Below are 15,464 nucleotides of genomic sequence, written 5' to 3' on the forward strand. Positions count from 1 at the left end.
GGTTTGAGGAGGTGGTTTAAATTTTAGAAATGGCGAGGGGACTGCCCATGCCAAATAAATTAACAATAATGGCCTGTACAACTCACGATTGGTCAGAGACATCACGTGATGAAACTCTTGAAGATGATTGGTTAACGCCATAATTTATGTTGGCAGATAAAAACCCGTTCTGTACCGGACAAAAGTACTGATGGAGATTGTGTCCAGTGACATAAAATATTTTATGTGCGCATAAAATTTGATTTATGTATTGTCCAAGGTTGGGGTGGAAGATCAAGTTAGGTCGAACTCGTATGGGAAGTATAAAAACAACACATATTGGCTTTGAATGAAAAATAGGCTATATTCAAAATGCCATAAAAATACGCAATATAACAATTATATACATAACCCAACATTGTAATAAAAATGACCCGAATAAACATAACTGGTTGGCAAAACCGCCAAAAGGAGAAACCGCCGCCCATAAAATATTTTATGTGCGCATAAAATTTAATATATGTAATTCGTCAGTGAACTGTGTGATTTCGACGCGAAAACCAAAACTATGAACTTCTATCGACATCGAACTGCAGAGATTTTGAAGCGAAAACAGGAATGTTCACGTTCCGGATCAAATTTGTCACAAAACTACTGACATGATATTGAGAAAACAAATATTTTCACGTTTTGGATGGAAACTATGATATATAGCTTGTCAGAGGAAGTTAAATAAATGGTAAAATATAATACCTTAGAATGTCTGCGGTCCGTTAAAACAATAAAATCCTTATTTGCATAACAAAATCATCACAGCCAAATGTCTTACCTGCTGTTCACCAGGAAATGTTGTTGATTGGGATTGTAGCAGTGAACCGTCAACAATGGCGCCCTTAATAACAAGTTTCACAGAAAGTTGAGACATCCAACTGACCACATGCGTCTCCATTGATGTCATGACATCAACTGACCACACGTGTCTCAGTTGTTTTCAGGACATCGAACTGACCACGTGTCTCCATCGCTGTAAGGACATCCAGCTGACCACAGCATCTCCATTGTTCTCAGAACATCCAACCGATCACGTGCGTCTCCATTGCTGTTAGGACTTCCAACTGATCACGTGCGTCTCCATTGCTGTTAGGACTTCCAACGGATCACGTGTGTCTCCATAGCTGATTGGACATCCAGCTGACCATGAATGTTTCAATTGCTGTTTGAACATCCAACTGATCACGTGCGTTTTCATTGCTGTCAGGACATCCAACTTACCACAGGCGTCTCCATTACTTTCAGGACATCCAACTGCCCACAGTCATCTCCATTGCTGCTAGGGCATCCAACTGACCACATTCGTCTCCATTTCTTTCAGGAAATCCTCCTGACCACAGTCTTCTCCATTGCTGTTAGGACTTCCAGCTGACCACAGTCGTCTCTGCTGCTGTTAGAACAGTTGTCTCCAGACCACTGGCATCTCCATTACGACCGGGAGACTGCAGTGAAAAGGGTAAACCTTAGAGAAATATCAATCGTTGTATTGTAGACGATAAAACATTATTTTTTCTTAAATTACCAGGGAGATCGACTGGTATTTGTATTTATATACTATGCATTTTCTTAAACAAGATAGAGTATCAGATATATTTTTGGAGAGTAATAATTAATGTTTGATATGATAAAATAGCACGATATTGACCTAACATTGATTTCTGTTGTCATGAAGCAATAAAAATATTTTATTAGTCTAATACACTGCAAGTCGTTTTATGAAATGATTTTTAAGTTAATATACAAGTATGAAAGGTCACTCGTTTAGTAATTACTAGCCACCCAGCTCCATTTCATTCCTTTTGAACACCGCCAACTTAATCTCTTTTCGGTCATTTGAAATCTGATACTGAACAAAACCTAGTTCTCGTTTACCTTTGCGGTCGACACATTCCATTAGATAAAATAGTCTCGGATCACTAGAATACTTTGTTGATCGTTAAAGCAATCAATTTCTTTTGTTTTCCGTCTCATGCTACCACTGTTCAATCAATCATTAGTCGGGGACATATCTTTTTTTTTCCTTCTTAACTATGATTATCATTTTAATAATTTATGATAATTATACAGCTAACACTTGCTGGTATTATAGGAAATTCATTCTAAAGTGCATGCATTATTCGGATTGCAAGTTTGCGTGCAGCTGAAACGCCACAGGAACGTTATTCCAGCATTTACGTAACAAATATGGATACTAACGCTGTGCTTCTTCGTTTTGTACTTTTATCCGCGCTCTTTCCGACGAACATTTTTTGTCAAAGTGGGAAAAACGTAAATTCATTGTTGACTTACCTGTTTACAACTGAGGGATACAACAAGAAAGTTCGACCACTGACAGACCAATCGCAAGCAGTTGATGTCAGTGTGGACTTCTACTTAAACTGTAAGTATATGTGGTAAGTTCATACAAAATTAGTTTAAAGTCATTCGGAAAACTTTAAAAAAAAAAAAAAAAAAAAAAAAAAAGATGGAGCGAGCTAGCGGAATTTTAAGGCTTTTTTCCTCACAATTTTTTTTTTTTTTTTTGATCTTTTGAGAGACGAGTATATTTTTCATGAAGCAAGTGGTGTTGTGTTTTTTAAATGCATAGTTATTTTAATTTAGTTATTGTCTCGTTTCAAAAAAATACCACATTGCATCATAAAGATAATAATTTTGTTCGACTGTTCTATGTAGAGTGTCTTAAAAAAGACTACATTCAGTACAAAGCCCATGGGTGCATCTCCGTTATTGTTGAAATACGCCGACCACTCACATTCTATTACGACAAATGTTTTGTAACCAAAAATGCCACTTTCTCAAATGCAAGAACACTTGTCAAATCTGCCTGTGCACAACTTCCATCCAGTAAAACTTCACGTCTCAGAATATATACTTTCTTGAAAACATATAACATAGAGTTCCAGCAGATCAAAGCCTATAAGTTAGCTCTTACTGATGGAATCTTATTTAGGTTGAATATTCAAGTATACCAAGTCTTTTTTTTCTAACAAATTTTATATTTTTATTGTTTTTATAACCTGTGCGTGTAATGTATAATTCTAGTTATTAAAAACAATTAATAATTTTTCGATCCTGCCTGTATATTTTATATATCCTGCATACATTTTGAGCTATATTTATAAACTGTACTTTAAGTTTGAATATTAAAGGTGTAAAGTTGACTCGGGTCAAACATACAGCTATATTTTTATTAAGATATAAATAATAATATAGAAGGTTCTTACTTACTTTTCACTGAAGGGCTACTTTGGTCATGATAGGGAATTTACAGATGAATATTCATTGATTGAAATCGCACTTTTCACCGAAAAACTACACATGATTATGATATGGGTTTTATTCATGTATGCGATCAGATGAATATTCATTAAATGAAATCGCACTTTTCATCGAAAAACTACCCATTATCATGATATGGGTTTTATTCATGTACATCGTTCTTTTTACCCTAAGATCTATACGTGATCATGATATGAGTTTACTCATGTATGGGATCAGATATATTCTTGAATAAAGTGGCACTATTCACAGAAAACTTCCCATGATTATGATATGGAGTTTTTCCATGTGCATGATCAGATGAATATTCATTGAATGAAATAACACTTTTCACCGAAAAACTACACATGATTATGATATGGGTTTTTCATGTATGCGATCAGATGAATATTCATTGAATGAAATAACATTTTCACCGAAGAACTACCCGTGATGATGATTTATTCATGTACGTGTTCATTCATTGAATAAAATGGAACTTTTCACTGGAGAATTACCTGTGATCATGATATGGGTATAATTCATTTACGTGATAAGACGAATGTTCATGCAACATTGAATAAAAATGCAATTTCCACTAAATTGCATTGGCCTATGCCACTTGCAAACTAAACTTGACAAAACTGTTGCAATACATCTAGAGGTTAGCTGTTTTGTTTTAAGTATTACATCAATAATACATTACAGTAGTTGAAATTTGTTAGCGCATTTATTCAGGATCTGACATAAACTGTTAGTGTTATGATCAACGAACGAAGCAATGCTGTTTTATTTTCCAAAGTTAACCGTTCTGAATTTGGTGTATCAGAATAAATAGGATTTCCCCCGAAACAAAAATCTAAAATTCACCAAATTTCTGTTGGCAAGTAAATTCTATGTAAATGCTTCAATAAATAAGTTAAATATACTGACGGATTCTCAAAATGCTCGTCTTATAAAGAAGTTCTCAAAATATAGCTATATTGCCTTCTACGACTGAAGGCATATGTTAGGAAATAAGCAGTTTGATATAACTTATTGCTAACATTATTGACTTCAAAAAGAACATAATAATGCTGCTGTATCTGTGATACATAATATAGTTAACAGAAAGATATAGAGAAAGTATATATATATATATATATAATTAAACGAAACACAATTGTATATTTGTATATATTAAGTATAGTGGTCAGTTGACAAATTGAATACTTTTGATATATTCTAAATATATGACGAGAAATAGCTAACTCGTATATCTATAATATTCATTAGTAGGGAAAGAAACGGATCTTTAAACTGTACTCTTCCTAAGATAGATTACAGTTTCACACAGAACGCAGACATTAACTATTTAAGTTAGAGTACACTTCACGGATAAAACACAAATCGACACAAATACAGATAGAAAAAAATAAAGCTCTGGAAAATTAGCATTTGCCACTGAAGTCATGAGGACTTAAGTACTTCATTTAATGAGTGTGGTATGGCGTGTGTGCAATGTCAGCATTGATGGCATTTTCTTTCTGTTCTGGTGTCTTTGGGCTAGTATAAATGGAAGTGCTTGGGAAATGTGTTGCATGCTTATTATAATATGTTTTAGAGCAGAAACAAGTTTGATTACAATAGGGAAAGGAACATTTGATCGTGTATGACTCTATGTTTGATGTTTATTTTCATAGCGGTGATTGAGTTTGATGAACAAGACGAGAGTTTAAAGACCTCCGGATTTCTTAGCTGTAGCTGGACAGATCAGTATTTAACATGGACGCCCTCTGCTTATAACAACATCAATGAACTTTTCATTGTAAGTAAGATAATATGAGCCGTGCCGTGAGAAAACCAACATAGTGGCTTTGCGACCAGCATGGATCCAGACCAGCCTGCGCATCCGCGCAGTCTGGTCAGGATCCATGCTGTCCACTTTTAAAGCCTATTGGGATTAGAGAAACTGTTAGCAAACAGCATGGATCCTGATGCACAGGCTGATCTGGATCCATGCTGGTCGCAAAGCCACTATGTTGGTTTTCTCATGGCACGGCTCATTATATATGAACATATAATGGTCAATTTATGTCTACTGGATACATGCAATGTATTGTGAAGAGCTTTGTCAAAGTACGGACAATAAAGAAATTAACTAACAACTCGATTTGATTTTATTTTCTCACATCTAAGGTTGTTACCTTAAACATTTTACATAGACTTTAGGAGAACCTCTTATGCGCCTATGTCTCATTTTATTCTCGGAGAGACCCTAGGGTCCACATCCATTAAAAGCCGACGAATCGCAATATGACCGACATTGTGTCGTTGTGACTAAAAACTTGTGTGGGACAATTACATACCCATTCCTGGTACATCCATTATATTGTTTCTTGAAAAGTTTGAACGATGTCTATCCGTTCTGTCTGAGTATCATTTTAAGTTTTTCTTTCAGCCTCAAGACGATATATGGAAGCCAGACATTTCCTTGAGAAACACATTTAAATCTTTTACCGGCCTAGGTGCCTCGTATCTAAACGCATATGTAACAAGTGCTGGAACTGTCGAGTGGAATCCATATCAGGTAAACACAAATGAATAGTGGACAAACTAGTAACTAATGCAACATGTATATTATATGTTTCAGTTTATTTTACCACCAATATAAAAGGACGCACTCTATTAAAATCTCGACGTAAATAAATGTATACTGACAACAAACACACTGAGAATTTTACAGGAGTGCCTTTTCATTTTGAATTTAATATATGAGTTGAACAAAATCGGGACACTGACGAGTATTTATCCTTTTTTTTCAATGCATAAGGAAAGACTCGAATATAAGGTTCTTTTTTCTGTTGGAACATCGAACTTTCTTCTTTCTTCAGCTGTTATAGATACATTCAATTCGACCAACGTTGTCTTTACTTGAAACGATGCCAATGTCGAAACCTTATTTCACGATTTCTGAAGTAAATAAAGTTATTATAACAGTGCCTTGATCTGCAAGGTGTGGATTTGCCAGGCCTTGGTCACACGAGTCCTGCGCAAGCCGTTAGCGTCCCCAGGCGCCTAGGGTTTGGGACTGTTAAACATTTCTCAAAATGTTATGAAACAGAAATACCCATTTAACCATTTAAGATTTTTTCATATACTAAACTAAATTATCGGGGGTCCAAAAATTAGTTGAGAAATGGTAATAGTATGTATTCTTTCATTCAAAAAGTACTAACTAATATTTTTTACAAACAAGAAGACTCTCAGACCACAATATATTTTGTATTGAACTGCATAAAAATGATATATTTACCTGCTGCTGCTGTGTTTACAATTCCATGGGGGCAAGGGACAGTAAATTTGAAAATTCCGCAACTCTGCGCTGATACCAGTGCGAAAAAAATCATTAAAAATCCAATTTTGATAAATTCAAGGCAATTTTTGAGCAAATGCCTTGCATAGACATAGCACTTCATTATGTGACATTTTCAGCCTGCCGATTCTGTTGCTTCCGTGATAAAAACGAGTAAAACGCAGGTTTCAGGACACTAAATGTTGAGACAAAAATGACCCAAAATGCACACCTTGCGCGGCCTGTACCGTATTATCTGCAAATGACTGACCTAAAACACATGCATATTTTTAAAGCATGTGGCCAGACGAAAATAATGGTGGGAAGAAAAGTGTCTCATAACCGTTTACTTTTTCCGCAAATCTGAGCTGAAGCTGGATGGATGGATGACCGTTTCCAATTCGTCTGACTTCCGTTACCTCAGGTGAAGTTTTACACCCGGCCGTCTACATGGAGCTAGGAGAATCGATACGTGCACATATTTATTTTACACAATAATCACTCGTACGCTGGAATCCTTAGTTCTATAAACATCATAAATAACCAGTTGAATATATATGCCTGTAAAGTACCTATGTCTATTTTATTTAAAAAACGTACCCGGGCCAAATGCGAAACTGGCCCCTGCCACTCAAATGAAGTCAGACGGCAATGGCACACGAAAGGCTATGACACGTCGTCTTGCGAGATACGTGCATTTTACCACTTCTATAAATAACAGTATACAGGCTCAGGGCTAGACTTTATGTTTAATTCAAAGTTAAAATTTTCTATAAAATGCTAAACTTTGGTTTCGGTATTTAAATCTGCCCAAAGTCCAGCACGTATCCTCAATACATATTTTTAAAAAAGCTGAAAATATAAACTACCTCCCTGATTTATTGGGTTATTTGTATTTTATCTCTTTGTATTAAATACCTTCGATCTCTTTATATCAAATACCTTCGATATCTTTATCGACGCTTTTTATTTCCTGTCTGGTTTAGCAAAATAACGGGACGCTAAGCATTGATCAAAGCCTAGCTATCTGCTAGTATACTGGCATATTTCTAATTAATAAATCTATTCATTTAATTTCGCAGGTATTAGAATCGACATGTTCAGTTGACATCACATATTTTCCATTTGACACACAAACATGTGAGTTAAAGTTCACGGCCTGGAGTTATAGCAAAGCTCATGTCGAGCTTAACCAAGGGAGCAGAGGTGTACAACTTGAAGAATATGTAGAAAATTCCGCATGGAAACTGGTCGAAACATCTGCTAGAGAAATAAACACAGATGAAGCAGCAGTCTTTTTTACATTGAAGCTGAAGCGGAGACCAATTTTTTATATTATAAATGCTATATTACCTGTAGTGTTTCTTTCCCTTTTGAACATTTTTACGTTTCTCCTGCCGGTGTCATCGGGAGAAAGAGCCAGCTATGCAGTTACAGTGTTCCTCTCATTGGCTGTGTTTTTAACCATCATTGCGAACGAACTACCAAAAAACTCCGAAAAGACATCTCTACTCTCCGTCTATCTGATGCTCATGAGCAGTCTGAGCACTTTTATTGTCATATTGAGCATAGCTGAGGTGAGGATAGCAACTCGGAATGCTAATACAAAGCCTGTTACCAAAATATATATGATTGTCATAAAAATAGCACATTTCATCACATGTAAGACGTGCAAAAAGTCGGTAACTCCAGCAAAAGTGTCGACGCCGAAGGCTTGTAAACGTCTTGATCTGGAGGACCACATCACGTGGACCGAAGCTGTTGATGCTATTGACATAGTTTCCTTTTGGTTTTCCCTACTATTCACATTTCTCTGCACTTTGATTCTTGGTGCAGTGGCTGTAAACGGAGATACATGAAGGATACGGATAATTATTTTAGTTCACCATACATAAACGTTAATATTTGATCTATGCGTTCTGACTTGTTTCTTTGTTTTTTAGTACACATGTAAACCTGATAGTATGCACGTATTTGATATGAAATTGATAAATCTTAGTCTTAAATGTTGTTAACCTGCAGATACAGAATTACTGAAATAAAAGAATTGTGATGTATATTGTATATTGTAATGATCAAGCAGAAAAAAATGCTGGTACATTTTGTTAAAGCTTTCCTAGTTCAAACTTTGCATACTTGATTTGTTACGATTAAAAGCGTCAAAACCGCCGTGTACACATGTTTCTTAAACATTCCAGTATTCAAATAGTTTGCACAATTTTAACACCAATTAAAGCGAATGGTCTGCATAAAAGTATCGTTAAGAATCAGAAATGAATTTTTTTTTTCATAACTGATTGTACAGCTACCAGAAAAATCTCGGTCCGTAGTATCTTTACATCAAAGTTTTATAACGGTATACTCCTTTTCAAAAAAGGTCCCATTGATCTAGAAAAAATGCAAGAATAAGAAAGCACCATTGAAACGGCCTCTGGTTACAATGTACATGACAGATTGGGTCTGTTGAATAATTGCAAAGGCCACTCCAAAGTCTGAGCAAAACTTTTATTAACATTAATACACCTATAATTATAATTATTGATTGATTATTAGTTGATTGATTAGTCCATAATTCATTTCCCAACTGGCACTACATCCAGATGAAGTTGAATACATTTTGTCAAGCTGGTATCGATTACCACAATTTGTTATTTCAATAATTAAAGTTTCTCTTTGCCCTAAAAGGATTTTTGTCCATATTTAATTAATTAACAAACTAAGTAATATTTAATGTTCACCTCTTGACTGGTGTCGTTGAAATGATAATAAAACAGTTTTTGTCTTCTGGTGAGATATTTATGAAAACTAATCGACACTGTAAAAGTGATACTGACCGAGGGCCTAACCCGAGGATGATATAACTTTTCATAGGTATATAAATCCTCGTATTTGAAGAGATTGGTAGATTTTATTACAGTCGAGTCCACTTAATACGAACTCGCTTGATACGAATTTTTGAGTATAACGAACAAAATCTGGATTCCAGGGCCGCGTCCTTCTATTTTCTTTGTAAAAATATTTCGGTAATAGCGAACTCGCTTCATACGAATAATCGGCAGATACGAACACATTTTGGAAGTTCCAATTAGCTAAAATTATAATTTTTCATCTTTTGATACGAACTTATTTTAGAAGTCGGCGGCCACTTCGCCGAATTTACGCTTGAATAACAATTTGAAACTATACAATGTAATCGAAATGATTATCACATCAATGATTAATACATAATAAAGAGATTAACGCTATATAATGCTATGTAATTATTTGTTTTATTTAAAACAACCGTGCGACCACGATGTTTGTTTGGTACTGTAATTCTATTACCGACAAATAACACAGTAAAGCATGATTATTGGATTAAAACTTCAATTGTCATACTCTGACTTGTGAAAAATGTCCATTTCAAAAATAGCAAAATTCAGCCAAAAGTCATAAATTTCTTCAAATAAAATTTGGAAATTCCATGCGTAAAGTGAAACGTTACTGTTGCTAAAATGCACTGACGTGCATGTATCTCCGCCCGGATGTCTGTTTATATATAAGTGATAAACACTTTATACTAAATTCTCAATACATTTGTACATAAATTTTAATTTTCATACTGTTTTACGTGTTGAAGTATGATTTTTGTTGAGTATTATCATTTTAAACTTTAACTTAATCAGTTTAAAACTGTTCGCTACTTTCATATACCGGTGAAACTGCCGAACTTGCTCGGACAAATTACCTGAGGAGCCATACATTCGTTAATACGAATTTTGTTTGATACGAACATATTTCCCAGGTCCCCATGAGTTCGTATAAAGCGAGTTCGACTGTATTTGTAGTGTGCCGTTTTAACCTCACTGTTGATTCCTGCAATAGCAATTTCGTTCATAATTTATTTATTTTGTTGGATTTAACGTCGCACCGACACATGATAGGTCCTGATTTCAATCTACCTGATTTCAACTACCGAGTAGTACAAGCAGCCTACACGCAATGAAGAGAAAATCAAGACATATATAATAACTTCCAGTACAATTTAGCTACATAATGAGACCAACCGCAAGTCTCTTACCCTACCTGTTCGTGAAAATTTTATCAGGAAATGAGTTTTGTTCTCCAAACATAAGACGAAAAACTAATATTATAAAACTCATACCACATAGACTATCAAATGAAAACTATCTGAGCACACAAATCCTTAGTGTTACGAAAACAGCATTTAAACAGTTCTTTTTTTTTTTAAGAAGTTATTTTCAAGGCAACATCAGAAGTCAAGTGTGAAATAAACCCTGAATACGGTTATTGACAGTAAAGTTAGCACTTCGCATCAAAAACTAATTATAATTTGTTAATTCAGACTTACAGCACATGCTACAAAATATGAAACACTTTTCCATATACATCATACAGAAATATACCGGTTCTTTCTATTCCAAGACGATATGACTGTTTATCGTTTTGATGCATAAAATAGAGAATCCAATTACAGATAGTTTTCATATTGGTTTTTAAAAGTCTGTCAAACATAAAAGGTAAGGGCATCTTTTCCCTTTAGCTGAACTATTTTGGGAGTCTGTAACTTTCTATAGAAAAGGCATGCATACATGAATGATTAATGTTTTCGTGTATAGTCTGAATTTGCTTGATATCACTCAAACAGAGTGCTTGGAGCTTCACGTTCTAAATCAACGGTAAAATATTTAGCTCGAATATAGAAATGTTCACGCTCCGGATAATATTTGTCACAAGACTACTGGCATTATGTAGAAAAAAAATCAAATATTGTCGCGTTTCGGATCAGAACTGTAATATTTAACAAGTCAGAAATGAAATATTTGAATAATTGACAATAGATTATACCATATAATTTCTTCAGAATAACCTTTTTTTTTTGATAATAACATCATCGCAACAAAATGTTCACCAGTTGTTTACCAGTGAATGTTGGTGACTCATTTTGACAGTGATCTGTCAACACTTGCGCACGTACTGATAACCTGCTCAGAAGGTTCGGTCCAACTGAACGCAAGCGTCTCCATTCTGTCAGATCATTTAACTAACCACAGATGCCACCATTGCTAATGGGTCACCCAAATGATCACGTGAATCTCCACTGCTGTTTGGACAGCGAACTGACCACACTCGTCTCCATTACTGTTAGGACACCGCGTCTCCATTTTGATAAGGACCAAGAAACAATGGGAAAATACAGTTGAAAGCAACATATCAGTAACTGGTGGTATTGTAGAAGAAAAAATATTATCTTTTCTTGAATGTCTAGGTTAATCGGCTACACATAATGTATTTTCTTTTACAAGATAGATCATCAAGTATATATTTTTGGAGAGTCACAATTACTATTTGATATGATAAAAGAGCGTATCGTTGACTTATCATATAATGCTGCTTCTTGTTCTATCATTCTGGTCGTTCATTTATAACTGATCATTGATTTCTTTCGTCAGAATAGGAAATATCAAAAGTATTTTATTAGTCTAATAGTATTGCAAGTCATTTTATGAAATGATATTAAAGCTGATATACAAGTGTTAAAGATCACTCGTTTAGTTATTAATAGTCACCCGGTTCGCTTCCATTCCTATTGAGCACCCGTGATTGATCTAATCAGTTTCGGTTATATGAAATCTGATATTGAACGAATGACAATTTTTCTATTTTCGTTCGCAGTAGACACGTTCCAGTAGATAAAATAGTCTCGGATCACTTGTAGTACTTTGTTGATTGTTTCACATTTTTGTTTCGTTCTTCGTCCCATGCGACATTAATCAATGGTTGTCAGTAAATGCGCTTAAATAATCACGAATATAAACGTTTTGTCGCTGACATATCTGTATTCCTTACTGACTATAATTATTATTAATAAATAATTTATCATTAGTACGAGGGGCGGTCGGAAAATATCCGGACTTTTCATGCTCCTGCCTGTTCACGTGTGATCGAAAACAACATCGTAGTCAAATTCATTTTCAATGAAAAGTGTGTAAACACGAAGGTTTTAGCATTTTAAACAAGGTGTTCGGGCTACCACGGACTCTATGCTGGAGAAACAGAGATCTGTAACAAAATTCCTGCTGTCCTCAGTAGATGAAAAAGTTTTACAAGTTTACAACAAGTTGGTGGAAACCCTTACCACATTTGTCAAAGGTTGCAGAAAAGTCTTTCTTAAACCTGCATATCCCGTTCAACATTAATTTTTATTGTTGGGTTTTGCAGTTTAGGGCTGGCAGAACAAGCGTGAGTGACAAGCTTAGGCCAGGGACGCGCTACAATAGTGGCGAATGTTGAGGTTTCTGTCAACAAAAATCGCAGAGTGATATTGCAAGTTAGGATCAGTAAAGTGTCAGCACATAAGATTTTACGCGCAAGATTATGTGTAAACAGTGTAAGAGCCAGGCGGATGCTGAGACAGCTAACAGAAGAGCAAAGGGTATTCAGCCGGGATACAATAGCCAAAGAACATTTGAGGCGTTTTAACATTGATGAAAATGTTTTGTTTTGTTTTGAACTGTTTTGTCACTGGGGATGAAATGTAGGTTCATTATGCTGAACCTAATAGAAAAGCTCAGTCACGAGCTGGTTCCCCACCTCCAAAGTTTAAGTTGTCTCCCTCTGGCAAACTTATATATTGGTTTCTTTTTCTGATTCACATAGATTAAAACTGGCTCATTTCATGCCAAACTGTGCTGCTAGATACTATTCAGAAGTAATTTTGGAAAATAAACTTAAGGAAAAACTGAAAAGTTGCGTCCAAGGCTAACCCAGAAAAATGTCATTTTGCATAACAATGTCCCCTCTCATACTGCCTCATCTACAGTGGAACTAATCAACTCCTTCAAGTGACAATTGATGTCCGACCTTAGTACAACCCAGACCTTGCTCCCTTCGACTTTTATTTCTTCTACATAACTGAAAAAATGCTCGCTGGAAACAAATATGAGACCAGGGCAGCTTTGATTTCAGCTGTAAATCGGTTCCTCAGCAGTAGGTCTACTTCATGGTTTACAGAGGAAATAAACCACAAAGATAGTAAACGTGTGTAGACATAGGCTGAGAATACTTGAAAAAAGAGTAAAAAGAATTTTTAAAAATATTGAACGGTTTTTGAGAAAGAACAAAAAGTCCGGATATTTTGCGACCGGTCATCATATACTGCTAACACTTTTGTGTTTCACAATAAAGTCTTTGTCAGATTAGTTAATGTGTATTTTCGACCTGTGTGTAGACGTGCAACAGAAACGTTAGAGGAACAACATTGCAGCATATACGAACAAAATATGGACACAAACACTGTGCTTTTATGTTTCGTACATTTATCCATGCTCTTTCCTATGAGAGCCGCGCCATAAGAAAACCAACATAGTGGGTTTGCGACCAGCATGGATCTAGACCAGTCTGCGCATCCGCGCAGTCTGGTCTGGATCCATGCTGTTCGCTGTCAAAGACTATTGCAATTGAGAAACTGTTAGCGAACAGCATGGATCCTGACCAGACTGTACGGATGCGCAGGCTGGTCTGGATCCATGCTGGTCGCAAACCCACTATGTTGGTTTTCTCATGGCGCGGCTCTGTGTATTCTATATACGGGATTAGCTGGAACTGGATTGCGCGTTTACCACCCGTGGCATAGAGCTCCGAATTCGGCCTTAACCTACTGGGCCTCCGTCAGAGCTATATTCCCTTCCATTAAAAAATATGATATATAAGGTTTCAACTTATATATCTCAGTATAAACGCATTTTGCTTAAAAAAAATATTTACTTGGCAAACTAAGGCTAAAACTAATTTAAACTTTGCCGAAAATATGTAACATTGAAAAAAAAAGACATAAAATAAAAGGAATTTCTTTGCGAAGAGTAAGTATATAGAATTGTGTGTGTGTGTTTGGGGTGGGGTGGGAGTGGGGGGGGGTGGGAGTGGGGGGGGGGGTGGTTAGCGCCAATAAATCAGTCATATTAACGACGGTGTCCACTTATAACAGTGATCGCAATGCCCAACTTAATAGTGCTGCCTCACTGGAATATCACGTCGTAGACACGTGACATGATACCCCACCTATTCTCATTATACTGACACCGGGCTGAACAGCCCTAGATCTATCTAAATGTTGAGTGCCAAACGATAAAGCTACTTCTACCATTTTTCGCGGCTTTGGTATAACATGGTCAGGAAACAAACCCATGACCTCCCGCACACGATGCAGTTTGCTCAACCACTAGGCTACCGAGGCGGTTGGTATATGAAAGAGTGGCAACAGATGAATGATGCATAGTACCCACACTCAAAAGAGGCTTTTTCATGATCGAATTGGTTTAGTATGTTTCCTAGTCTTGACCATGTATCTATGGTATTCCAAGGGATCGGAAGCGGCATGTCCACAGTATAAGCATTAATATTGTCATTTTGTGATAGGCTCGGAAGAAAATGTTTGGGCACATCAATTATATAGGATTTACACAAAAAAAAACAGTGCAGAATGTAAGAGAATTAAATGTTTGAAGAAAATTCCAAAATCATATATGAATGTATAATCGGTCTGTTTATTTTCATCTTTTTCGTCGTTATGGAATATTTTTGTTTCCATACTAAACCAAAAACTTTACAAAAAGATGGATAAATCACGGAAGTATACTATGTTCAATTCCGTGGATAAATGTTGCGATGTTTTCACATTATTACGCATACAAAAAAACTGAATGAATTTTAACGGTTAGATTTTGTTTATTTTAGACTTTTGCTACCTGAAGATTGCAATAAATAATTTAGTGAATCTGCAAAATAATTAAGACATTTGCACACAGAAGAAAATTTTGCAAATCAGTTATATCAGCTTTCA

The 15,464-nt window shown here is 35.7% G+C and overlaps 1 protein-coding gene across 1 annotated transcript; it reads left to right on the plus strand.

Moving 5' to 3' along the window:
- The first annotated feature begins 2,011 nt into the window (after positions 1-2,011).
- LOC123545559 (acetylcholine receptor subunit delta-like) lies at positions 2,012-8,769 on the plus strand. Its single transcript, XM_045331889.2, has 4 exons — positions 2,012-2,410; positions 4,971-5,095; positions 5,729-5,857; positions 7,705-8,769. Exons 1-4 carry the CDS (start codon positions 2,215-2,217, stop codon positions 8,479-8,481), a joined length of 1,227 nt encoding a protein of 408 aa, XP_045187824.2. The 5' UTR covers positions 2,012-2,214; the 3' UTR covers positions 8,482-8,769.
- Positions 8,770-15,464: the final 6,695 nt, after the last annotated feature.

This window comes from Mercenaria mercenaria, chromosome 1, assembly GCF_021730395.1.
Source record: "Mercenaria mercenaria strain notata chromosome 1, MADL_Memer_1, whole genome shotgun sequence".
Taxonomy (NCBI): domain Eukaryota; kingdom Metazoa; phylum Mollusca; class Bivalvia; order Venerida; family Veneridae; genus Mercenaria; species Mercenaria mercenaria.

What these genes read in the sequence shown, in the direction of transcription:
- LOC123545559 (XM_045331889.2), top strand. Translation starts at nt 2,215, where the DNA reads ATGGATACTAACGCTGTGCTTCTTCGTTTTGTACTTTTATCCGCGCTC. An exon ending in ACATCAATGAACTTTTCATT is followed by an intron (nt 5,096 to 5,728) that starts GTAAGTAAGATA and finishes TTTTTCTTTCAG; the next exon opens with CCTCAAGACGATATATGGAA. An exon ending in TCGAGTGGAATCCATATCAG is followed by an intron (nt 5,858 to 7,704) that starts GTAAACACAAAT and finishes TTAATTTCGCAG; the next exon opens with GTATTAGAATCGACATGTTC.